The sequence below is a fragment of the Nelusetta ayraudi genome, unplaced genomic scaffold (assembly GCF_046127955.1).
Source record: "Nelusetta ayraudi isolate G7.1 ecotype Tasmania unplaced genomic scaffold, CSIRO-AGI_Nayr_v1 ptg000070l, whole genome shotgun sequence".
Lineage (NCBI taxonomy): Eukaryota > Metazoa > Chordata > Actinopteri > Tetraodontiformes > Monacanthidae > Nelusetta > Nelusetta ayraudi.
The window spans coordinates 7,060,967-7,088,235 of NW_027466120.1; the positions used below are offsets into that span (position 1 = coordinate 7,060,967).

General features: G+C 45.0%; 1 protein-coding gene across 2 annotated transcripts in view; it reads left to right on the forward strand.

Annotated features, from left to right (window-relative positions):
• Positions 1–27,269, forward strand: part of magi3a (membrane associated guanylate kinase, WW and PDZ domain containing 3a) — a 111,364-nt gene that overhangs the window by 44,551 nt on the left and 39,544 nt on the right. For both annotated transcript variants that reach the window (XM_076042524.1, XM_076042525.1), the window contains exon 2: positions 23,996–24,112. In XM_076042524.1, the coding sequence (XP_075898639.1) occupies positions 23,996–24,112 (117 nt within the window). The remainder of the gene's footprint in view (positions 1–23,995; positions 24,113–27,269) is intronic.

Genomic DNA, 27,269 nt, shown 5'->3' on the forward strand with positions numbered 1-27,269 from the left:
GTTAAACATTACCCCAACCTCTCAAGCCTTCTGCCACCAGCTAAGAAGCTACTAGCACAACTAGAACACCTTCCTTACAGACATGGATGTCTGCTGCGTCTCTCTTAACCTGTTGTAAGGCTGCACCGCGTAAATAAAATCAACGAGTCCGTAATCAAAAGCATGCGGTGCGCTTTCAAACGATGACGGTGAACTTTGATGCGGCTCCCAGCAGCTTTCAGCGTTCAGTGCGTTTGAGAGAGAAGGGAAAAGACCATTCCAACAGCAGAAATAAATGCAATAGAAAATAAAACATGAAAGAAAAATGTTCCAAGTGACATTCCTGAGCACCTTTTGTTTTTCGTTTATTAGTTTTTTCATCTGGTCTTGTCTTACTTCATGGTTAACAGACGTCAGCTAATTTAAGGACAGAATATTAAACAAGTCCAATAATATTGGTTTCTAAAAGCTCAAAAATATGCAAACAACCAACTTCCTTCCAGCCACACTGTGCGACCTGAGTTTCAACGAGACACAAAGTCATCTTTTCACGTCAACGTGTTTATGCAAATGATTCAACGGCATCAAATTTTTAGCTGTTGCCACCAGCCGTTCCTGCACTCGCGCCCCTCCTCCCGGCACAGTCGGAGCCGTTCATCATCGCTTCAGAGCCCGCGGGGACAAACCATCCCTCACAACTTGTGATCAGAAAGATCTGTCAGCACTTTCCTCCACCCATTTGTCTTCCTAGGTTGCTGTGCATGAGCTCAGTCACATTGCGCCGACCAGCAGCAAGCTGGGGGACAGAGCAGAATTAATGAGTGAGATGGAAGGAAGGCAGGCGTATGGTGAGGAGTCCCTCCAGGAGAAGCCTTTCTGACCAGGCAACGGCAAAGAGGGGACCTCCAATAAATCCAAAGTAAACCTGGGTCTAATACCAGCCAATATTGTATGAAAACTGAATGATAATCATTAATGGAATTTACGCTAATGCAAGGTCACCACCTAATATGAGACACTGTCCTAAGTTATGTGCGTTGTTCTTGATTTTACATAAATACTTATTTTTGCGGTGCAGTTTCTGTTGTGCAGGACGGGTCTGAGAACAGTTTAAGCGCTTTTGGTAACAGCTGGTTCTTCCCTTCCTAAGTCCTGTATAAATAGAACATATTAAACCAGCCACACTGCATATCATTTCCATCTGCTGTAATCTGTTGTGCATGACACAAATGAAAGTCCTGTCAATCGGCCCCGTCCTGCACGTACAACACACACACACACACACACACACACACACACACAGAGAAAGAGAGAGAGAGGGAGAGAAACCTCCACCCATTATTTGGGGCTTTTCATACAATACCAAGTCATTACGGCACCAGTGTTGTTGACACTGATGCCAGTGCTGATACCACTCACCCACAAAAGTAACACTTTTATGGCAGAAAAACATTTTTTTTTTTTTTGTAGGTATTTTCACATACTTTTAATAATAAATGAAGATTGCATTCTGCCTTGTCTCCTGTCCCTGAACGCACCTCTCTCTGAACACTGCCCCATCTGCTGAGTCACAGCAGAGCAGAGCGGAGGAGGGCCGAGTGGAGTGTACAGTGCAATATGTGAAAGGAGAGCTGTTTGATGAAATGAACAATACCAACACTGGGATCGATATTGATATCTTGATTGATCCTCCCTCCTCTATGACATGAGTGAGAGGGAATTATAGTTGCTGCTGCATGCAGGCCGTCCCGACCTGTAGTTGAAGCGTTGAGGTGCCTCGATCGTGGGTTATCAACGCAGTTCCATGTAAGTGAATGAGAACCTGACTAACTTCTGGCTCACCTCTTCATCTGCTACTCCAGGCTGCAGAAGAACACTCTCTGGTTTTAAAGCCAGGTCTATCAGGACTGGACGACCAATGCCCTTCATAACTTCTGTTTTTTGTTCTGTCTCGTCACGGCACTTTCATGTGTTGAAATTATTTGGTCATGGTTCTCTAATAGCGAGGCAACAACCTCAACAGTCAGACATCATACATCACTGTAGCTGTTTGTCCTCTCTTTCCTTACCAGAGGAGATATTTTTTTGGGGGGGGACAAGAAACCTCACTATAAATCAAACACTTTGTTGTGGCTGAACAATGTTTTTTATTAATCGACTTTCCTGTTTCTTCTTTTTTTTCCCCATGCCCATGTGAACGCTGCTCTTCTCATCATCTTCCTACGCATTCCCCTTCGATTTTGGTCTGACCTCCATCAGGTAAGAGCACTGGCTAGTTGGCTTGAAAAACCACTTCCTGTTTCCCTGTGTTAACTTTTAACTGGAGCTCCTAGGATGGCTCGCATGCTTAGTCCTGAACAATTTAGCATTTCAACTATTAGTAGTTTCATGCAACCGTCTTTGCATTTCCTTTTCTATCTGCACTTGTGGCTTTCTTTGCCCTTTAGAGCCCAATAGATGCTTTATTTTAGCATCTGTCCATCAGTTCAGTTAGTGTTCAGTCCTGTCATATGAGTGGTGAGTCTGTTATTTATCACTAAGACCTGCAACTTACTGTTATATCTCCCCAGTGTCCACTGTCCTGTACAGTTTGACAAACAGACCAGATGATTCCGTCCTACTGCATGAATTTAAGTTTTTTAACTGCTGTCGTAGTTCTCCATTATCTGTTATTGTCTACTAGCGTGGCGTTGCTCCAGATACCAAGGGCATGCAAAAGTTAGCTCGCACTCTCAGCATGCAGACGGGCTCTGTGATTGGCCTCAAGTGCCCACACCACCGCCTCTCTGCTGTGTATTAGGGGAGACCACTCCATCATCAATCATTCCACCTCATGGGGCCAGGGAAATGGAGCCATATGTTACGATATTATTTCAAGTCCTTGGTAATTACACATATAAATGGCTCGTGCTGGATGTGTGTTAGGACAATGGCCTGTCCTTGTGCTGTTTAGCTCACAGTTAAGTTGTCGCTAATGATCTGAAAGAATACTTTTCAGCACCACTTTGTTAGCTCTCGTCTCTGCAAGCAAGGGTTGTTGTAATCCTCCAAAGACTTCGGTGTACTCTCAGAAAAAGGAGTCCTTCTCCGACAGGGCAAACAATGCATCTTGCTCTGGATGTGTGCTGCATAATTCTTTCAGATTTTCAGACAGTCACACCTTCATTTCTGCAGTGGTTTTCCAAGTTGAGCAGAAAGTTTGTGCTCTGCAAAAAAATTCTTTTCAACCTGGCCCCAATAGTATTTCCTGCATTCTCTGTAGCTGTGTTACCATTAACCTCAGAAATGTGCAAAATCTGAACAGAGCTTTAAAAAAAAAAAGTTAAAGCCATCCCCTGTTTTTTCAGAGAACCTCTCACATATCGCACAAACGTTTTTTACACTCCCCTGAGGTGCTTTTTCCAGACCGGTCGACTATAGATGTACATTCTGTACAAAAACAGAATGGAAACACAATTTGAGCATTTACACTCCATGTGAATCAGCTTCACTACATTATAAATTATTGCACCCATCCCTGGTTTCAGCAAGGTTCAGGTAGACGGTGCAGAGACAGTTTAGCAAGGCCTTGGCATTGTTCAGCCACGTCGAGACACTGTCAGTACACCTTAGAGGTTATCATACACTTCAACAGCCACAATGATGGATACTTACACACTTTATTCGCATTTAATAATCATATCGCCATTGCATCAAGTATTTTTAATCACTGATCTTAAGTGAGTGAAGCCTCCTCTATCTTATCTTTCCAACAACTGCCACTCACTAACTCTGAAGAAACCGCGAGGCACGCTGAGAGTCAGATCAGATAGAAAGGATTACAGCGGGACTCCACACAGCAGACACTGATATAATAGAAACAAAAACCCTTTTTTTCTTTTCTGTTCTTTTTACTCTGTCTTTTTTTTTTTTTTCCAATGGCTGTGCCTTAGTGAAACCCTCCAGCAGCCCTCCCGTGACGGTGGGACACTGTGTGCAGATTACAAGGGCTTTTTTGTTTGAAGTCATGGACCAATAGCAATTGGAAACTGTGACTGTGAATCTGGCGGAGGCACCTCTTAAGACTGGGACAATCTCAGCGAGAGACGGCCCAGACTCGTGTCGTGCTTTGCTGTCGCGATCACGAGTGTGTGTGTGTGTGTGTGTGTGTGTGTGTGTGTGTGTGTGTGTGTGTGTGTGTGTGTGTGTGTGTGTGTGTGTGTGTGTGTGTGTGTGTGTGTGTGTGTGTGTGTGTGGTGGGGGGGTGGGGTTCTATTTATATCATATATAAATAGAACCTTTATTGTACTGCGAGTATACATTTTTATTATAGTATTTGTGGACAGAATGTTAAGCCTTTACCAATATAAAAATTGTAAACCAGGCCAAATATTCTACACTGGACCTTTAAAACTGTCCAACATCCCAGTCCAGCCACGTTGAACCCACCTGCTACCTTCTGCAGGTGCACCGTTCCATCCAGGTTAAAACTGGATTGTTCAGCAGCATAACGCCATAATCCTGATTACCATGGACAACACACAAGAATTGAGTTGTTAGTTTTTCTTTTTAACAATGAACAGAACACTTATTGGTGTCATTTGTCTGTGTCTCCCTGATGCAACCTTCTGAACCCATCATACATCTGCCCAAGTGCCCAGTTTAAACACAATAAAAAAATAAAAAAAAAAAAGGAAATTTTGTAAGATGTGTGTTGATGCTGATGGTGTGTGGGGCAAAAAGGGAAGCTGCAGCCTCAGGGCTTCACCAGACTTGGATGAGGCCTTTTGTGAGTTGCAGCGTCGTCAGCTGCTAAAACTGACTTTATAGGTCATAGCAAAAAAAAGAAAAGAAAAGTGAGACAAATCCTGCTGTGTCATAACATCTGTAACGCTGCACAATTTGTTTTTTGCGTCGTCATGATCACAGTCGAGGAAGCAGATTTAGGGAGCGGAAAACACATTCCAGTTGAGAACACATCTTACTCTTTGCTTGCTTTTTATTTTTTACACAGCCACCACGTTTTGAAGGGGATGAAAGACTTCCCGTCACACGGCGGTGGCGCTATTTATTCCCCACTGGATGAAGAACTGCGTGTGACACTTGCTTTTACTTGGTGACAAAACAACCTGCGCAAGTGTATCTGCACAGTTGCAAGGGTTGAAATCCCCAGAAGGCGTCTGGGTGATGGATGTTTCTCTCCCCCTGATTGCTTTGCTCTTTCCCTTTTTTTTACCCCCTTTTTTTTCTTTTTACCCACGCCGCCTGCAAACAACTCCTGCTCCTGAATGCGGTGAAACGACGGCGCTACCCAAAGCGCTCTGACACTAATCTGACGTCACGACCCCGCTACTGCCACCGCCGCCGCCGCCGCTGGGAAGCTTTTCTCTCCACCTGAAAGAAAACCTCCTCTCTTATCAGCCACACGCTCGTCCCTGACGTGTGTATTTCCACCCTCTTCTTTTTTGGACTCTGTCTGCTTGTCTTTGTGTCCGTCACACGTCTTGGCAGTAAATCTCCAGTCCTGGGTGCATCGCATCTAATATTTATACGACGCACGAGGGCGGATGGCATGCTAAGCAGCCGAGCAGCGTGTGGAAAGCCAGCGAGTGGAGTCCTCGGCTAAATATATGCGCCGTTTGGTTTGGATGGCTGGCTGGCTGGCTGGCTGGCTGGCTGGCTGGCAGGGATTTGGCACACTGCGACACCACGGCGAAGATGATGCAAATGTTTGATACTCTGCTTCTCGCCTCTCTGCGCTTCCCTCTCGCAACCCCCCACCCCCCGTGCATTATTTCTCTCATTCAGACAGACGCACGGAGAGCTGCGCCCATTCCAACATTTATCCTTGCAGAATTCAATTACGCTTTTCCCTTTTGCCTCTCGCACTCCCCCTCCCACTCTCATTCATCCAAAACCTTGAAAACCGCCGAGATCATTTTTCATAACGCCATCCCCAGTATCATAAATCTGAGCTGGTGTTCATTCACACCGTGTTCGGCGGCCAGGGAAGGAGGGGAGGACGGAGGACAGATATCAGTGACATCAATCACAGGCTTGTTCATCACTCGGCTGCCCCTCGGACGCCACTTCTCAGAGGAGAGAGAAGCCACTGCTGCCTTTTCACGGATTACATGTTTGCTCCCCCCTTAAAGAAGAAAGACTTTATCTCCTTTGTGTGTTGTCCATCAGGCGGACTCTTGTCTTGCCTTGTACCTTATCTGATCCAAGGGCAGGAAAACAATTTAAACTGCTCCCCATGATGACAGCAGGAAAGCTTCAGTTTCTTTGTTTTGTTTTAGTGTGCATCTTGTTATGTGTGTAGCTTTGGGCCTGGGCGTGGACGGTCGATCGCGCTCTTGCAATGCAAGTGTTTTGGGACAGATCACCACTGTACTTGGGCTTCTGATAGTGAATAGTCTAGAGGACTGAGCCCAAACATAGAAATACGCAGCTGTATTTGACTGAGCACTGTGTTTGAACCAGAAGATGAAGATTTTCAGTCGACAAGGGTCAAGGTTTTACACTGGTGCAGAGAATCTGGTCTGGATGTGAACTAGCTGCAGAACTGGCATATGGCCACCTGCTGTTTTGGACTGTGGACTACATATACAGACCTCTTCACTCTAGAGTTCTTGCAACACCCACTGCACGTCCACCCATTGAGACAAAGAGCAGTTCTCCATGAGGTTTCTTCTATTCCCTGTCACTATTTTTTTCTTTCCTCTTTTCCTCGCCCAGTCTGGGGGTCTGATGGTTGAGGCTTTTGCATCCGTAGAAAATGTGAAGACCCCGGTGTTTTTTTACACCTGGGCTATACAAATGAAATTTGGACTCGTAACCAGGACTGTACAGCCTCACAGGAGGCGCGAGTCATGTGAGCGTCGAGTGCGCTCGCTCTCAACAATCGTAACATCAATTTAATTGCTGAATAAATAAATAAAATGTAGCCCAGGGACCTCAAACGGCTCATGACGACAAATGGCTTTGGACCGGATTCTCCGGTGCCTGCCACCTCGCAGCATCGGTTGTCGCGCTAGAGGCCAATGTGTAGCGTGACGCTGTGCCAGATAATAGCTGCCTTTCAAACACGCTAAATCAAGACGCAGAAACGACCACCGCAGTCCTTTTCATTTTTGGCAAATCACAATGCGCGTGCCAAACGATCTATTTGCATCCTCCCCACCCCATATTTTCAGATGCCTGTATTTGCATGTTCATTATGGCAAACGCACTAAATGGACTGCTTGTGCTGTTTTGCCCATTTGAGAAGACACAAATCCTCATCGTCATGGGTTTGTGTGTGCAGTGATGCTTGTGCACTAATTCATACAGGCAGACCTGAATAAATCAGCCCCCAAAATCTGAAAACCTATTCAATAAGTGAAATGTATTACATAAACATTGTCAGATATTAATAATTAAAATACCCAAGTGAAGTCTAATTGCTTCAGTCATGGGCGACTGGTCTATTGCTCATCATTAATAGTGTGAACAAAGTTGTCCGCATGGTTAAGTTTGACACATGTTCGTCCTACGAGCCTCAAAAGTTGAACATTTGGCTTCGTCATTAATCCCAGAATCAGCCACGTCAGCAATTATAGAAGTGCACTTAGTCTTTTGAAAGGGCTCAAAGTGCCGTTGTTTTCCCTCCGGTGCAGCCTGGAGTTTGTGATCTGACAGTGAGTTACTTTGCGCTCCTCACTTCTCTCCGCTTCCCTTAGATCTTCGCTCCTGATTGACAGCGGCGGCAATCTTCAAAAGCTTGATGAGCTCCGCGTTTTTTTTGGCTTTTTTTTTTTTTTTAGGAAAAACTTTCGACAATCATCACGGCCCTGTAAAGTCTCACGCCTGGATAGTCCTCAACCAAGTGTGCGGCTACGCAGTCAGAACGTCTGCTTTTATACTATTTTTTGTATTTGTTGCTTTGTTGTTTTTGCTCAACTTACTCTGTCTAATATAAATGCACAGCTGTTTTTACACTGCGACAACATTTTTAATGGCTTCATCTTGGTCTCAGCCGAGCAGAGAGGAGTATCGGAGCGTCTGCTGCTGCATCCAAAGCCGACAGGGGCGTGCGGTGATGGGAGAGGCACTGCTTGCTTGTGTAACTGTGACGACAGGTCATGTGATTTGCGTTAGTGTGAAATTACTTAAAAGTCATACTGGGCGGCCGGGCGCTAACTGGGACATCCACAGCCCCAGTGCTGGATTTAGCATTTGGCCTGCATCTGAATATGGCTTTATATTTAAATTTCTTTAATTTATAATTGCTCACCTCTTCCAGAAACAAGTCAGGAGGTCTCACCTCATTTAGCCGTATTAATAATAATGCAAATAAAATATGCATTGCGCAGGCCTGTGGTTGTCCCCTGAGGGCCAGGACATTTAACACCGAGATAATTACACCCGTTTGCATTTACAGTCCACACAGTTTCGGTGTTTTACGTGTTTCCCAAGCGCGTTTCATCTGACACTTGCATGCAAAGTCAAAGTAGCCCTAAGGTTTTTTTCTTTTTTTAAAGCAATTAGTTAGGAAGTCGTCAATGCAACAATCACAGTCGGGCAGCAGAGTGAAAACCAGAGCATTCCATAATGGCATTTTTCATCAACGCCTTCACCGGCTAATTGAAAATGTATTTATTCTTCTGAAAGAGAGACGGCTCCCAGCTCTCCCTCCCTCTTTATTGGAGAGATTGGCTGCGAGCGTTTAACTTTGTCCATCCACTTACCAGTGAAATGAGTTGAAAAAGACTAATCATCAGTTCCGTGGGTTTTGTCTTGACACAATTGCGCGTCAGAACGCCTTTGAAGTGCCAAAGTTCATTTTCCCCGAGCGGAGCTTCGCTTCCAGTGGAACAGGCCGAGATTTTTATGCGAGTAAATTTGCTTCATAGCCCCGCATCGCGTGACAGGGGTTGCAGTGACACACTTTATTGGTGCGAGGTTGTGGCATGCCGTTTGGTGACGTTCTTCTCGCCGCTCTTACGCTTTCCACCCTCCCCCCACGCTTGCTACAGTGTGTTAACCAGGGCAGGCTAGCATGAGGTGGAACAGATGTCATTATGCGTGCCTTGGCAGATTAACTAATCACAGGCACCACCTGGGTTTGCTGATTGCCATTAATCCCCCGTCGTAATTGAAAATTAGGGGTTGCACTGCAGGAGCACGCTGCGTCTCCATTGGCCCTAATGGAGTCCTCACGCCTGCTTCCTGCTTCCTGACACCGTCGCCCTCTCTGGTAACAATAATACAGCACTTGGCATGAAGGTGCAAACTGCAAAGAATACCCTGGTGGCGACTGTCCTGATTGAAATGCACACTATTCCTTTGACAGCGGTGATTCTCGACCATTAGTTGGCAAGGGTGGTCGGCGGAGAGGCAAGGTGAGGTCATCGGGGGGTGGGGCCAGACGATAACTATAAAACGTGATCGGGGTGACTTATATTTCAGAGCTGAAGTGAGAGTGATGCTTTTGCCTTCTTACAACAAAGTTGCATATCGCAGCTTAATTGACATTTGATACTGTTGGCATTTGAATTGTATCTAGTTGTGTGCGTATTTGGCTGGACTGATGGTTCACCATCTGTCTAACACGTCTCCAATGCAAATTTGCCATATAAAGAAGAGTTTTGCTGGTCTTACCTGTCCAAGTGCACATCGGCGGAGTTGCTTCAGCTTCGCCACTCTCACGAGCCCCTCATTGGGTTGCTAACCGCATTTGCTAATTGCCGTCTGGCTCGGACAAAAGCTCTGGAATCTGTGCGCTGCGACGGAACCCCGTCCTTATTCTGCAGCTGCCCACTGGCCCTTCTCCCATTGTTCATCCCACTCCCAAACGCACCGGGAGAAAGCGGCTGAAGCCCGCCGCGTGTGTGTCTCACAATTAATTAAATTTCTTATTGTCTTTGTCACTGGCTTCCTCATTTTCTTCTCTCTCGCTGGGACGTGAGCTTTAATAAAGGGACGTCTTGTTGGAGTAATTAAGCCTGATGGATTTTGCTCACCTGGGGATTCAATTCCCCTTACTGTAGGTGCAAGAAGTTGTGCTTTGCATCCTCAGAGGTGATTGATTGTTGTACCCACAAGTATATTTTGTCTTCTATCCTGTTAATTGCATTATAATGTGCTCATGTATTTAATTATTTTGTTCAACATGCACTTTCACGAATTGATAAAATACCTCCTTAAAATATTTTAATGAAGTCATGATTGTTCTGAAACCCAAAGGTTATTAAAAAAGATTCAGCAGATGAGAGGTACGTTGCAGTTGATTTATACATTACTATTGTAGCAGTTGAGTACTACTAATTCTTTAATTGCACACTAGAGGCAGCTTTTATATAATTGTCAGCTATGGGGAATTTCTTAAGCTAAATTAGTGCAACGATATTCCTGTGCTACAGTAACTTCATTCTCAAGAATTCTTACGTGAAAAGGTGATTTTTTTATTTGCCCAAAACCCAGAAAGATGCTAATTTTGCTTCTTGCATCCGCTCTGTCTGCAATTGATGGACGGCTTATATTTGAACACAACAGCTCGATACCGCAGCATTATGCCAGCATTGAGTACAAAGTGCGCCACTGCACCTTTATCATAAAATCTTCTTTTTCAACCTTCATTTTTTCTGGCCTATTTAAACTTTATTCCTCTGCAGAAAAAAAAAGCCCATTTCAGTACCTTGACGGCGAAAATTTCCCATGAAAGTCACGCGGAGCGAGGGAGTCGCGTCGTATCCGAGTTAGGATGTAGTAACTGTCAGTCAGCGTGCGGCTGTCGCCCTGCGCTGTCACCCGGGCCCCTTCATTTTTCACCGTTAGTGCTATCGGTGGAAAACATGTTTATCAAAGCACATGGTGCTTAAGAGTGGGCTTGTTTCCATGCAGAGAGACGCACTCCTCCGAGCAGAGAGGTGGAAGACGCTTTGAACTGTCAAAGGAAGCGTTGAGGAAAGTGCACGCGAGGTGGGGACTGTTCAAGTGCGTCACGGCGCATCGCGACGGCTCTTGACATCTCAACACAGACGGGAGCATTTTGTCATTATGCTCTTCTCCTCTTTCCATCTTCTGCTCCTTTCTTCCTGTCTGTCTCCTTCCCACAGCAAGGCAGCCGGAGGTGAAATGGGCTGAGTTTGCTCCTGTCGTTGACCGGCACTCAGCCCTATAGAGCAGATTCGTGTGGCACAGGTGTTTTGTGTGGCCTTTTGGTGGCGTCGGCACCAAGGTTTGGAGTTGAATCAGCGCTTTTTTTTTAACAAGTTCAGTTCAAATTGTAAGCAGACACTGCTTCAACTTGAGAAAAATGCCCCATGGAAGGCCTGAATAATACCTTGCGCTCAAAAAGGGGTCTCAAGATGAAGAGGTTATAGATATTTTTCCGTGCATATTGTGTTTTTTGCGTCATTGTTCCTTATCTCTCTCTGAAATTCCAGGTGTCACTAGACAAACAAGCCATATTTAGATAAGTATCACTGAGCTAATCCGCGGGTTTTGCGGTCAGAGTGACCACGTCCTCATGCAGTTATTGACATTTCCATAGATGTGGAATATTATCTGTGTGGTTTGGCGCTGGTGCTTGCGATTTGTTCAGGTGGTCCTCAGAGTCTGTGGGCTGTAGATGGAGGCTGGATCAACGTCACCAGTAACATTGAACCTGGCCTCATTGCCCCCATTCTTCTGGCATGACTGTGCCCACACTGCGGGAGGTTTTCTTTTAAGGAGAACTTCTCAAAAGGGGACTGACCGTCCCCCCTGCTCCTCCTCCTCCTTTCCCCCCTCCTCCCTCTTCTTCTTCTTCTTCTTCTTCTTCTTCTTCTTCTTCTTCTTCTTCTTCTCCTCCTCCTCCTTGTCATCCTCCTCTTCCTCCTTCTCCTTCTTCTCCTCCTTCTTTTCCTTCTCCTTCTCCTTCTTCATGCGTAAATGATATGAGAGCAACACTCAGTGAGTCACGAGGATCCAGCACACATGGAACGAATCACTCGGGCTAAAATCCCGAACCTCCCCTGGTGGAGCTCCGGGGGTGCTATCTCTGTGACATCATCCAAATAACAAAGGCCTATGAATCAGCCGGGGGTGGGGGGGTGGAGGGGGATTCTGCTTTATTAAATCAGCGATGACTGGATTCGACCCTGGGCAGCATCACACCATCACTCACCCACTCAGGCTGGGTGTCTCTGCCGCCATGCTCGCTGCATGCAACACACACACATACACACACACACACACACCCACACACATATATGAGAAACCCTCTTCTTTCCAAACGCTTGCCTGTTCTCTCGTGGATTTAAAGTGGATTTTGAGAATTTAGCCAATAGATTTGCATGTTTTTTCCAACACATCCAGCCACAACATTTGCAACTTGACATCCCTGCAGCGGGCGGCGCCTTCTTTTCTGGACGTATTCCGACAAACACGCAGGAGAGAGCGCGCCACGTGCACACGCACTCAGAGGAGGTTGTTGGCTGTCTGTTCCTCAGAGACGAAACAAGCACGCACTCGTTCGTGTCGACTCCCTCCAGTTAGCCTCGCAGCCGCGAGCCCATCGGTCATGTGGACCGTTTTATTTATTAAACACGGCTTAAACATCTGCGAGGGGGAAAACTGCAGGAATGCAACATCGAGTCCTCAGAGAGAGCCTCTGCAGGCAGTTGCTGGGAGGTTGCGACTCTGATGCTTCACATTTGAACTGAGCTGTTTTATCTGCTGCATGCGGCTGCAGCCGTTGGCCCCCCTCGCCCCCTGCTCTCCCCGGGCATCTGAGTGTCCACCACCAGCCTCCGACGTGCCTTCAAAGAGCGGCAGATAAATCACGGCCTAAACGTCAGTCCGCCCGCGGTGGAGCAGCGTCCATAGGGATTATTAAACCTAAAGAAACGAAAAAAAAAAACTCTACCCTTGTGTCCCCTTCCGCCATCACTTAGTCCAACATCTGCTCTCGTTCACACGTAGTGCATTTAAAACTGCTGACTCAAAATGGTTACAAGCGAGCGCCGTGATGGACGGATGTAATATAGGAGAGTGGCTGCCCTTCGTGCATCTATTCTCACCTGACATCCAGTAGATGAACCACACTGTGTGTGTGTGTGTGTGTGTGTGTGTGTGTGTGTGTGTGTGTGTGTGTGTGTGTGTGTGTGTGTAGGAGACAAAAAGGGGTGGTAGAACCAATCCTCAGACCTGGAATGGATTTTTGCTGCAGCCAGCAGTGAGAACAAGGTGTACAGCCAAAAAAAAAAAAAACCTCTGCAGTGAGGGGGCTGTCAGCAATATGAAATGTTTTGGAGTCAGAGGTTGCACTGATTACACCTCATTTCAGTCTCTCTCTCTCTCTCTCTCTCCCTCTCTCTCTCTCTCTCTCTCTCTCTCTCTCTCCCTCTTTCTCCCTCTCTCGCTGTGCATGTTGCAACCTCTACTTCGGGTCCGTGCAGTTGCTGACACCTTCAACACGGAGGCTCGTTGAGGAAGAGTCAATCCGTCATGGAAAGATCTTAGATTCAAAGAAAGATAAATGGATGGATTTTAACAACGATATTCACAGTCTGATCTTTTATTCAAGCTAATGACCACAGCCCCTTTAACTATATGTATCATTCACCAATCTTTGACACTGGTTTCCATTGCATAAGTTTTGCAACACACCATCTGGCACTACTTGCACAAAACAAAGACATTGCAAAAGAAAAGAATAGTGGCATGTATTGATTTTTTTTCCTTCAGATTTGCTTTCAAGTAAATGAAGCCTCACCTGCAAGTTGGTGACAGGATAGTATTTCATTGATCCAGGCCTTATTTCTCAAAAAAATAAAATTTATTGCGTCGATAGAAAAGAATAATTCCCCTTTTTTTATTTAATTTAATTATATCCACACTAAGGAACATAGCTGAAGCTCTGGTTGGTGCTTGCACCGGCTGCAAGTCCTTTGAAGATGTGACTGAGCTGAAGTTCAAGAGAGGCAGAGGGGAGTTCTCCACATTAAATCAGCAGCTGCAGACCCTCCAAGGAGCTCCTTCAATACAATGCCTACTACGCTGAGGCCTTTGAGCAGAAGCCTTTGTCGTACATGCACAAGGCGTCGCTGCACCAGGTCTGTTTGTCCTACACGTAAGTCCACGCACCAGAGAACAATCAGTCCCAGCACGCATGTTTTTTTGCGACTTCAAAGGTCCTCTTTGTACGCTCGCACGTGTGTGTGTGCGCTCCTCGTGACAAAAGAGTCGAGGATGACAGACTTTTGTGTTTCCTGCGTTTTCTATCCATCGAGCTGCAGCGGCATCCCCACGTTTCCTCTCACGCTCATCCTTCAATAATACATTGATTGATCTCTTCCAATGTCATATATCGCATTCGCTCTGATCCGCCGAAGGCAGCGTGCAGCCCTCCAACCCACTCCGCTCAACGGGAGGTAAAGATGGCTCTCTTTCACGGAGATGATAGGGGACGGAGTTTTGCGCTCTTTGATCAGTTTGCCGTCGCCCGTGCAGGTTCACGTGGCGTAAGAGAGGTTCATTGTGGCCTTGGCGCGTTTGCTTTCGTCCAGCAGGTGGGGCTTTGTGTTTGTGTGCAGACAGACGGATGGAGGTTTCAGACTGCAAGTCTGTGGCAAATAGTGGCAGGTTTTGTTTTTTTTTGTTTTTTTTTGCAAGGTGTGCTGCGGCAATCTCCAGTTTCTTCTCGGGCGTCGCAGACAGACGGCCTCGGCGCAGCAGCAGATCACAACGGCGAGGCTATAGGGGAAAATGCGAACGCAAACAAGGACTGCTCATCTCGCCCACACAAACGACTTCCTGCCCTGCTTTCTACCTCGTGTCGGCAGTTTTACCGTCATCTTTCTTCCTTTCGCCATCTTACCTTTTTTGTATTCTCTGTGACACCCTGTGAGCTTTGGTATTAGGCAGTCTAAGGGTGACTCAAGCAGCTGGCATTTGGAGGAGAAAGAGAGTGAATTGCTAATAGAAAGCTGGGAGGATTTCGATTCCATGTTAAAATTGTGTTGTTGTTATTCTCTCATCTCTTCTTCCCCATCAGCCAACATAAATGTGATACTGGAAGTATCACATTTAGGCAGCGTCCTTGCAGTAGCGAACCGCAGGCCCCCATGGATTGTTTAAATTTCCCCTTGATTCTGTCGTAGCACATTTCCCCACATCTGTGCACTAATCTCTTTTTTACTTTAAATATAGGCAGCATTCACAAAGTGTGAGAGATTGTTTGGGTGAAGTTTATTTTTAAAATGTTGACGCTGAAGTGATTTGGACATATGAATTTACAATACAATAGAAAATGTAGGGGCCAAGTTAAGTTCACCTATAAAGTTTGGAAAATACAGCCAAGAAGCTGAAAGTCGAATATTCCAACGGTTTTGTGAGTCGTGTATTTATTTCTGTCTAATCTTTGGTTCTACGCATCGGAGATGTCCTCAGGCAAACTGTGAGCAGTGAGGTTTATTCCAGTCAAGCTGTAAATTCAGTGATCAAGCCCATATTCAAATTTTTAAAGATTGAGTATAACTAAGAGCTATTCATCCAGCTACACTCTGAGGAAGATCCAATTTAAAACTAAGAAAACTGCTTTTTGCTCTGTACATTCATCAGTGTTTTAGGCTGAATGGCGGCTTTGATGGAGACACACATTGGCATCGCAGTCGGACAATCTCCAATATGTTCAGGTATCAGGTTAAGCGAGTCAAACCAGCATAGCTCTGGACACATTTCTTCTCTGTCAGGGAAGCAGACGGTGGAAGAATGTGTGGGAGTTGTTTCTATCTGCCAGTTTGCTCGGCATCGCAGGAGGGCAACGGAAAAAAGCCCCGCCCATCCTGGATGACCACAGGGTGACTTTGACTGTTCTCTCACCTTCCTCCACCAGTTAGGAATCCAAAAGGGACAGATGAGACAAGTCAGTGCCTGGCCTGAGTGGTAGTTCAGCTTTTTTCTCTCTAAACTGCAATTGGATTAGAAAGGACAGCGTCAAGGGCACCTCTCACCTTGTGTGGGATTGGGAGGAAAACATTTGTCACCAAAGTGGTGGCAGCAGAGAAAACCTCCATCCATTTAAATTTGTTAAATAAGTTAACTTAACCACATCTGTTTGGACAGAAAACCCAGACCCTAGGACCTTTCACTCAGTCATCAGTGGAAAGGTTTTTTTTGTAAAAATTGAATAATTACAGAAAAAAATATTTTCTATCAAAGACATTTCAATGATGTATTATTATTTAAATGTTTATTTACCAGCATCTGTGTATGTTCTGTTTTCTGGTAGGAAGCAGCCTTACTCTGCGCACATCAACAGTGCTGCAATTATATTTACACACGTCTCTAAATGTGGCAACAACTTCATGAATTCCACACTCTTAGTGGGAGTATCCTTACACACTGATTACACACTGATCTGTTCTTACACACACTTGATAAATGAGGCCCCTGGTGGAAAATCTGGTTTGGATGCGATAGTGGGATTACATCACCCTGCCACCTATTCTCCTCCTGTAAAGCCACCCAGACCCATTTTTCCTGACCTTTTTTCTTTTCCTCGTCTGCTTCAGTGGAGCAGCAGTGCACAATTTAAACTCTACAATTTAAAAAAAACAACAACAACAACAGCAGCAGATTTAGCCCACTGTTTACAGCCTTCCACAAAATCACCCTCCCTTGGAAGTGGGCTTTCCTCGTTTGCGCAAAGTCACATTGATGAATCATTCTATTGAATAGCCTATTAAATATTGACAATATACAATATGAGTGGCACTCAACATGTTTTGTAACTAAAGGACAATTAGTGAAATCCATGTTGGTTTTTAGCGGGAAATCCTTCCTGATTCTTTCTATGTTTTTAAATGGCGAGCGCATTGGGGCCCCATCTGCTCAGATTAACAAGTGCACTGTTGATTATTACATTGGCTATGATAAGCCTGCAACATTAAGACTGCATGTCGTGTGTAACAAGAGCGTTCCTATAAGTTTTCTGCCTGAAGACTCCAATGTGCTGTTTTGCCAAGAGTGCAGCAATAATGCAATTGTCCTTGTGCTGCAAGCTCAAAATAGAACTGGGGCCTCTTCTTGTCAGGCTCTTTATCCCCTGCTATTTGGTGTCCATTAAAAGAATTGAGGACGCTCTTAAAGACAAAATGATGCTGAGTTGAAGATATTTTATTCCAAAACGGCTCAGGGTTTTTTTTCATAATAGATACAAGTAGGAAGTCATTTGACATGCCAAACCGCTAAATTATTTCCATTGCAGTCTGAGTTTAAGGAAGGATACAGCTAATCATAGGGGAAGACGAGCGATAAAAACAACTGACGGAACGCAGGTTCTGCAATCCAAACTAAAAGTGTGGGAGTTTAATGTAGCCCTGCCGCTTATATATTCACAGAGAAACGTTGTTCTGGCGATGGAGAGTGTTTTCTGCGGAATGCTCTCTTTTCTTTCGTCTCCTCATCGCTCCGAAGAAATCGTACAGAGCCTTGCCTCCATGCCAATAGCTGTTGATTCCGTCCCTGGCCATCCTACACGCAGACTGAGGCAGGTAACTCTACTCCCCCCGAGTTGCCAAATGGACCTAACTATGTGCTAATTAGCAGATGGCAGGGGCTCTCTCACCGTTGCCAGAGCTGTGGTCCTGTCAATGAATTGCCTCGTTAGATGCCCACTGACACCCCTGCTGGTGACATCTTTGCATTGCTTCTGCTCCAATCGCAACAAGATGTGTCCGTGAAGCCCGCTGTGATATTGTTTACAAGCTGTCTGAGTTTTTTTTTTAAAAAAAAGAAGGACAAAAGCTGTGCTAGTAAGTGCCTGAGCTGATTCACTCCATCGATCGATAGAATTTGAGCGTGATAGTGTCCCAAAGGCATCAAACAGACAAGTCTGTTTGTTTTGGTTTTTTTTTTGCTTTTGCCACTACGGTTCTAATGGCAAATTCATGTTGCACACCACTAGTTCTGCAGCTGTATTTGCCCAGATGGTGTGCTTTTTAAAAAATTTCCACTCTGCGTGTCAAGAATTCAGTTTACTTGTTGTAGAACGGCTCAGAAATGTGTGCTTTGGCTCATATCACATTTTCAGTGTCACAGTCCCCATTCAGTTTGGTTTGGCATGTTTTTCCCTGCACAGAAGAGAAGGCATCATTGATTTCAGCGTGTTTTATTCAGCAGGTTCACAAAAGTGTCCCCCCGATTCTGATTCAGAATTCTAGAAAAAGGAAAAAAAAAAAAAAAAAGGAATAAACAAATCATTCATTCATTAAAATTGTAGGTTTTCGATGCGTTTCTTAGTATGCACAAAAAAACATGACGTTACTGCCACCTATTGCACATGCAGTGCATGTTCGGCACACCGACTGAACAGCTCCAGCGCTTTAAACGGACTGAAATCCCCGTCCACATCCCGAATGCTTTGGTCATAGATTTTGCGCTGCCTCAACCTGCACGGAGGGGCTGCTTTAATGGAGCAGGGGGAAGTGGTTGCAGTGGCAGCGGTGATGTCTTTGCAAAGTCCACGTCATATTTGAAGTGTTGCCACTATAGCACAAGCCAAACATGTTGCGCAGTGCTCGCATGCATTTCTGATTTTGCCCATCGCCCCTATACGCTATCATTGTTATAGGTAGATGTGAAATCCTGCAAGACTGACTGGCAGATCATCTCACTGCAGTCTCTTGTGTACCTTTGATTTCTAAAAAATTGCTTTAATATGTTGCATATGGCATTTAATGTGCGGTAGTGGCAATATCACAATATGCAGTTTCTCATCTGTGTACGTCCTCCACCGAACAATACATACGTATATATATATTGATCTGTAATAAATGAAGGGAACCTTTAAAATTCTCAATTTACTTACTTTATTCCTTCCATACCTACTTTATTCCATTAAAATGACATTTGTACTAAACCAGACCCCAAATCTCATTGAAATCTCTGTAAATTCAAAGTTCTGTACTGATGAAGTAAAAAGTAAAGTGCAGATAGTCTGAGATTCTGAAAATAGAGCCATATATCTTGAGTCGTCTCCTTAGAGATGTTTTATTTTACTGGAGTATCCCAGCAACCCTTGGATACAAGAGAACTGTTTAAAAAACCATCATGTCCCTGACTGTATTTAATGCAGAAATCCTGACAATGAGACTTTCTTAGTGGTCGGAAATAATTTAACAAAAAAATCTAAATCCAGCAGCAACTTGAATCCATGACAGACCTCCACTCTTTGTACTAAACCAAAGCCAAAACAGTTGACTCATCAGGCCTAACAAGAGGTTTGGGACTACTGTCCAGTTTGTGGTAAATAAATAAATGAATAAAAATGAAAATCCAAAAAACAGCTTGTCTCTCTATGAAAAACTTTCTGAAACCATTTCAGTCGTTCTGACACCAGTTACATGGAATGACAGATGGCGAGGTGAGCTGAGAGTTGCAGCAGCACTTTCCCATGGCAGAAAGTAAAAAGTATTTGTCTTGGTGGGCTGGGAAAGGAGTGATGGGCGGCAGCATGTGCCTTTGTTCATTATCTGTTGATTACTGTGTGAGTGTGTTTTTGTGTGTTCAATATTGAGAGAGCAGACAGTAATTGCGGGGTTTAAACGGCACCGTTTGAAACTGATTTGAGAAGTCAGTTCTTTTTTTTGGCCTTATTTTCTCTGTTAGACAAGATAAACTTTTATTGATCCTCTGAAAAGGGCATTGATGTCCTTGCGGCAGCATCAAAGCACCAAAGCAATATTATTTCAGGCCCTGTGCATTATCTTTTCCTCTTCTCTCCTCTCTGTCCAATTACACCAAGATTTAACCCAAGTATCAAAGCAGAAATTGGCTTCTTATTTCCATTTGAATGGACACGTTTAAGGGAGTGCACAGTGCACACAGGAAGAAATGGCAGCAAACTCAGAAACAGGCTGCGTTAGTTTTTGCCAAACTTTGATCAGAAGCAAACGATCAGACAGCGCAGTGAGAAAACAGTAGATAAAACTCCCTATTACCTTTTTCTCACTCTCCAAAAATCCAGTTTAAACTCGCTGGCCATCCATCAGCGAGTTTCAACCATCGGGTTGCGTTGACGCGGCTTGGCGCTAGTTTAAAGTCACGCAGAAAAATGTGAGCCATCTCCTCCGGATGGAATCTCTGCGAGTCTTTTCTCACCTCAGCTACATTCGCCTGCAACCCCTCACCGTTAGAACACCACTCAAGGTTCACTGTGTAATATTTGGAGATTTTGAGAGGAAACGCCGACATCAAGTGGTTACAGTTTACATTGCACGACTCTTTCGCTCAACCTCCCACTCCTAAGCTTGCCAGTGAACTACACAAACCTGGATACCTAGTCCACCTTCTTCTTCATTGGTTAATTGGGTGGGCTGGATTGTCCACGCCAGGCTTCCTTAGAATTTTTGCGGTGCAAGATGGCAGCGAACTGGGAGCAAGACCCTTGCTCTATGTATATACTTACATGTAAATTAGAACTGTTCCCTGGGTAGAAAAACCAAATTTTATTTATTGTACTGTGAGTATCCATATTTATTAATGTTTTATATGGACAGTATATTAAGCTTTTACCAAATATAAAAATCATAAATCAGGCCAAATGTTACACACTGCTGGACCTTTAAGTCTGCGCTGCGCCTCCATCGGTCTGAACGATGACTACGGTGAAAGGAGCAGCTCATCCTCTTTTGGTTTGAGGGAGGTGGCGTCCGTGGGAAATGCAGGAAATGCCGATTGTTAGCGGGGTCTACACACTTTTGGAACGCAGTTAATTTCAGCGGGAAAGCGCCTCATGTGTTTCCCAGAAGGGGCACTGCGGGGGGAGGGGTGGCGGTCTCCAACAGAGGTGCGACGACTCCCATCGGAATTCGGACGTGACAGACGAATCTCCGGCGTGACGCAGGAGGAGCAGGTGACTCTCCACTCTGGTTCCCATGCATCGTCGTGGCTCCGCCCCTCCCTCAACTCCCCCAAGCCTCCCCCAGCCTCCCCCAGCCGCTCTTTAATGACTTGCCAGCCTTGAACCGCGACCCGCTCTTTCCCCACGCTGCCATTATGAGAGCTCGTCTGATAGCCAGATGACAAGGCACAAAGGCCTCCATTGTGTGTCCCCATGCCTCCTCGCACTCGCTGCCTGGCAGGCCGCTTGCACTGCGGTATTGAGGTGGAGGGTGGGGGGTGGAGTGGTTTAAGAGTTGCTGCTCCCTCCCTTTCTCTCGTTCCTCCTCCGTCTCTGAAGAAGCGACGCGCTATACTAATAGAAGCTGACAGGCGGGCCACAAAGACGAGCCTGTTTGTAGCGCATGAGTAAGAGTTTTGCTTTAGGCACGAGAGGTGATTTGCGTGAGTTTGTTTATGTTTAGAGAGAAGAAGAGAAGAAGCCAGGAGGGATGTATTGTGTTAACCCCGCTGGTAGTATCTACACTTGGTCTCGCAGCACCAATATCATCAGAACCTTACCAGCACGGAGCCACCAATGTGGGCTTCTCCAACTTCTGTCCAGCATAAAAGCCCTTCCACCCACTGCCAGTAGGGGGCAGCAGGCTGGTCAGCACTGTTGCTGTCTTTGTTTTTTTGGTCTCCTCGTGTCTCACGGCTTCTGGGAACATGAACCGCAGGCCTGTGGCTTTTCTAGCGGCGATGCATCGCCAAACCCAGTCTTTGTTCCCTCGACCTGAATTCCTCACATTCATGGTGTTAGTAAAACGTCCACGGTGTTACATAATGCCGCGGCCCCTGCCCTCGCTCGTACCTCTGGCCTCCAGGCAAACAAGTCGACTGTTTAAACTCGGCTAAAGCAGCAGGCGCGCGCCTCAGCTCCAGGTGAAACTACCACACATACACACATACTCCCACGTTTGTGTGCGTTTGTTTATGTGTGTTGAGACTAAGGCGCAAACAGAGTCACACTAGCAACAAAGCCAAGTGGCTAAAATATTTCCAATCCCACTCTCTGGCTGGAGAGAAACACTCAAGCCCTCAACCAGGCAGTAATTATACTGATGAGCAGTCAAAGCTGTACTTGGGAGATCCCCTCAGGGACAAAAAGATTTATTGTAAAATATTTTTCAACTTAGTTTTGATAGTCTATGGTTTGCCACTTCCTTTAGTAGTGCCCAGAGAAAATGATCGTCTTGAAAAAGGCTCCTCCAGTTCGGGCAGAGAAATGCGTAGATGCGTGGGATTTTGAAATTTTTATTTACTGTGGGAGTATTTCGTTGTCTTACTCTGACTTGCTCCTGTTTTGAATTATTTTTTTTCTTCTGCTAATTCTCATCAGCTTGAAACCTGATACTCGATCAAAGTACAGTATGTGGTCTTTGGTAAGCGTGTTTGTGATGAATAAACTGAGCAGAGCTGGAACTCGTTCGTTTCATGTGGATTCAGTGCCGCACCTTCTCTGTGTGAGCTCGATCAGTGGGGCTCCAACCTGACGCAGCACATTACAGTAAAACATAGACGGGGAAAACAGCTGAATGAGCCTAAAAATCACGCATTTCCAATCTCCGTAGGTGCATTTGTGGAAGAGCTGTTTTTTTTTTTCCTGCTTCCTGCTCAGCTTAATGCAGATCTCATTTGCAGTCTGAACGGCGTTACTCACAGCTTGGCTGCTGCCTCTCATTCTGACGTGTCTACATCCTCTGATGTGGAGAGGATCTGTGGCATCTCGATACTTGCGTCAGCCCGTCTGCCAGACACTGACAGCAGTCATTTCCATGTTCTTTTTGCCCCGCAGAGCCGCGTTTTAAACGGCAGGAAAGAAAAAGCAGATCAAGGGCGCTTTGACAGGTGCTGCTGCAACCAAGGTATCCGACGGGGCAAACGGCAACGTGATGTTTTTATAGAGAAAGTGCGGACCCAGGTTGTCTGGGTTAATTGCACAGAAGCAACGTCAAGGCGGAGGCTCGGTGTAGCCACGCCCACATTGTAACAGAAGCCATATTCAAGGCACATCCTAGCAGCTCCTTGCTCGCAGCCAGAAAGCCCACAGATCTGGAGCGTCTCTGTAGAAAACACCAGGGACTTTTCGCTCTGTTTCTTCCCTCTCCGCTTCCTCTCTCTGACATCCTGTCGCTCAGAGGAGAATGGTAAACTTTCTGCTGCCTAAAGATGACTTTGCAGCCCTTTGTACCGCCTCGTAATTGACATGCTGTTGCTCCAGAAAAGTACAGACTATTTTTTTGGTTTTTTCTTTGTGCATGTGTGTGCTTGTATTTAGGAAGTTGCAGAGTAGGAGGCAAAGTGCAAATGATGGCGCAGCAAACCGGGACGTGAATAAATATCTACTCAGCGGTTAGGAGTTGTCTTAAAGAGCGTGGGCCGCTCAAGTCAGACGTAGTTGTGCATAGCTCAAGCAGTAGTGTGAATGTAAGCGTTGAAATGATTTGTGATCTCATCCCAGTGCAGGGTTTTGTGCAGGGTCAGACCACTTGCACAAATGGATGAGCAGTGACCTCAGTCCAGAGAAATGACCCCACTACTGTTCTGAGAGCTCGATGTCATGAGCTGCATTTCATTATGTAGGCCAGCGTGAATGAATAAGATCAGATAAAACAAAAAATAACCAAAGTTTGCAAAAGCAGCATCAGAAAGACAGATCACTGAAAATCTTTACGCAGTGGTGTGTCACAAAAAGAGAAAAGGACAGTAGCCTAATGTTCCAAGTAAATGCAACTATGACATTGTAAGAATGAGAGAAAGAGGCAAGGTTCGAAGACGACCTGATCTCAGGCTGATCCAGACTTTGATACACCGAGAGTGGCAACCCAGTAGTACAACATGAAGCCAGGCCAGCAATTGACTTCAGTCTCTGCAGCAGCTTCTTACATCATCACGCTTCTCCTTTTTTCAAACTTGGTCATGAATTTATCTCCCATTGCAGGCTAGTAGCACGTCTTCATGCAGTGGCATGGCACAGTATATCATTATTTAAATTTCTGAATGCCTTTTTAATTGCCTCCAAATCAAATTATGGGTGTGGGCGTGTTGTAAACGTGTGCAGATGTCCTCCTGCGCAATTTAATTGTCGCACTGACCCAGATGTCTCTGTCTCTTCCTCCAGGTAAGGTGCTGAATACTGATTTGCGTCACTACCTCAGCCTGCAGTTCCAGAAAGGCTCCCTGGACCATAAACTCCAGCAGGTGATCAGAGACAACTTGTACCTTCGCACCATCCCCTGTGAGTATCTCCACTGGCCTAGGGCTCCCTAAGCCCACCCATCCTTTGTCTGTCTTCTGCTTCTTGCCCTTTGAACCATACAAATTGAGCCTTATCCCGTTGACGCCTGTACAACATATTGATTTTTCAGGATCAGCTGCACCTTTTCTTTATTGTTGTGGAAACCGAGAAGAATTTCACCTCAGGGCATCTTGGTGAAGATAAAATTAAAACTGAGCAGAACTTACTCTGTGCTTGAAGAAGAAGTTTTTGGGCCTCTCTATGTGTGTGTGTGATACATCACAGTAAGAATCAGTGCAGTTTTTTTTTTTTTTTTTTTTGTAGAAGTCATCCACAGCCCACACACTGCCTTCTGCAGGTACACAGCTACATCAAGGTCAAAGCTGGATGTTTCAGCAAGATCATTTCACTTGCCAGTTTTTATTTTTCCACAAGTGAAAATCACTTGAAAATGGCACAAAATATTTTTTACAAGTAATCAAAGAGGAAAATATAACAACCATTCTTGACAGCGAGAATGGTTGTTATATTTTGAATTTTGCTCCAAAACGCGAAATGACAGCTTATGCGCTTCACACCATTCAAGGGAAACCCCTGCAAATCGCTATTGTACTTTGTCGAAATTTTAGAAATATCGCTTTAATTTTGTGAAAAACTGTCGTGGAAACACAGCTAGTGATAGAAAATCTCTTGCCGTCCATCCACTCTGAGAGACACTGCAGTGTGGCCTCAGTGTGTCAGCATATGGCCCGTGTCCAGTCTGCTCATTGCCAGCCAGTCCGGCAACCTCATCGGCATGTGCGGACACACAGTGACAGGGCAGGGCCAGCCGCTCCGTGCCGCTCCAGCGCGGCGCCCTTGCTCATTAGCTGCCTGAATTGTATCTCTGCGTGAATGCAGCACGACGGCCTTCTTCCTCAGTGCACAGCGAGCCTTCGCTCAGGGTCGCCACTTTGCCTCTCACGAAAATATGAGAGAGGCTCAAGGCGGCGCCAGCAATCCAGGGCAGCGCAAATCTTAAAAGACCGTCTCAACTCCCACATCGGTAACCTTTCTTCCTTTAAATCCCTATGTGTTAATATCTGGCATGGCGCAGAAATCACCCCAAAGAGTCTCGCTGTGAGGTAAAAAAAAAAAAAAAAAGTTTAACAAGAAAGAAGAAAAAGACAGACAGTGAACAAAGAAGACCATTTAGATTCTATAGTCTGCACAACTTTCCAAAGGCAACCTGAGGAAAAAAAACACTGGTAGTTTGAAATCGCAACATCAATGAGTCCTTATCAATATGCTTCAAATAGTAAAAATAAAAACAAATGGCCATAGTATAATTGGTGGATTTTGTCATTCTATCATTTGTCTATCAAGGTCTACATGTAGACAACAACAAATAATAATGATAAGATAATATGATATAATTTGAATAATAATGGATTTATGACAAGATGATATTCTGCAGTCAGTCATTGCGGCTTGATGTTGCAGTTTTGTAAGACTGCGCTCTTTCATCTCCATCTACACAACCTTAATATAGCCGAGCCTCACACCGAAAACCAAAACATATTCAAACAAAGCCGTCCATGTGGCAACAGATTTCATGAATAAAAAAAGTTGTTGGTTGTTTTTTTTTTCCCCCAACATTCAAATTGCTACGCAGTGACTTCCTCGCCGCGACCTCTCGCCTCCAAACCGTCTCCCTTTTGTCATCCGGGAAGCGAAGGGATTTTATTTCACTGCACCCCGACTAAAACATCAGCTTCTACTTGTTTATTGGCACTAAGAGCAGTTCTGATGAATAGCACTGGGCTTTCTAAAATATTTACAAATACTCTCAAGTAAAAGCTGCATAACAGTGTTTGTTAAAAGAATCCAGACTCTTTGTTTGCTTTGTGCATTCCAAAGCTTGAACAGTTTTCTACTGGCAGGACCAGTGTGCTTTGTTTGTGCGTTATCTACAGATCTGCGTTAATATAAACCCTTGCTCTGCTCGTGGACTTTTTTTCTTATTTTCAATAGTTTACATTGACTTGCGTTAATGTAAACTATTTTAACATCTGTTCATGGAGGCTTTTATTTTTTTTAATTATTTTTGTTTCGCACCAATAAACAATTAACTGATTAACATTGCTTAACAGAAACGCAACGTGATCTGCACACAAAAAAATACTTATTCAGCAACACACACTTGATGAACACCAGCCAGTCAGTGGCTAGTAATCACACCAGGTCAGACCAGCAAGGTAGACCAATAAAGGGGAGGTTATAGAGCAAAGGCAGGAAGTCTCAGGACAACTACTGATTTTCTTCATCAGCGCCCATCAGACTTATTTTCGTTTTTCATTGGATGAAGACTTCTGGGATGCCGTTGGCCCCGTGGAGCAAAATGTTTTCCACCTCCGAGGTGGAAATGCACACGTAAGCTGTGAGCTCACAGCTCACCTCACAGCTTTCCACTTTTCGAAGGGAAGATAATTAACACTGAGAATCCATCCTCATCACACACATCAGTGCAAAAAGCACTCCCAGCCTACTTCTACAAGATGTTACCCCAGCAGCAGCGGTAACAGATCTTAAATATAGATAAAGTCTGATGTTATATCATAGTGTTATGAAAGCTATGTTTTGAACCCTCGAAAAGCTTTAGAACAGATTTATGGAATACGGTTTGGTTCAATAAGAGCTGGACTTGCTGAAGCTGAAGCCCTGCATGATTTTATATAATCACACCCTTAATCCCAGTCCACTCACCTCACCATTGGTTGAGAATGTCAGAATTCTTCTGACATTTGCATCTCTACAAGAGGCCAAAGTAAGGTTCATTTCAATCATTAATGGTCCTTGCACTGGACTATATACATTCATACCTTCACTGGTCATTTTTAGAATTCATCCCCAGATTGCAAGTCGAGTCTTTTAAAAAAAAAAGTGTGAGAAATCCCTGGAACCGTTGACCGAAAATCACGCCAGACTTTAATGGGTCCCATAACAACGTTCCCCACCAAGTTTTGTTGGAACCCCTTCAGCTCTTCTTGTTCAGCACTGGTGACCAGAAAGCCAAAGAATCACCATGGATGACACTTTTTTGGCTGGTTAATAAAAGTGAAAATAAGCCAAATTTCTCATCCCCGTTCTTCCGAAAAGTTGCTCACATTTCCTCCCA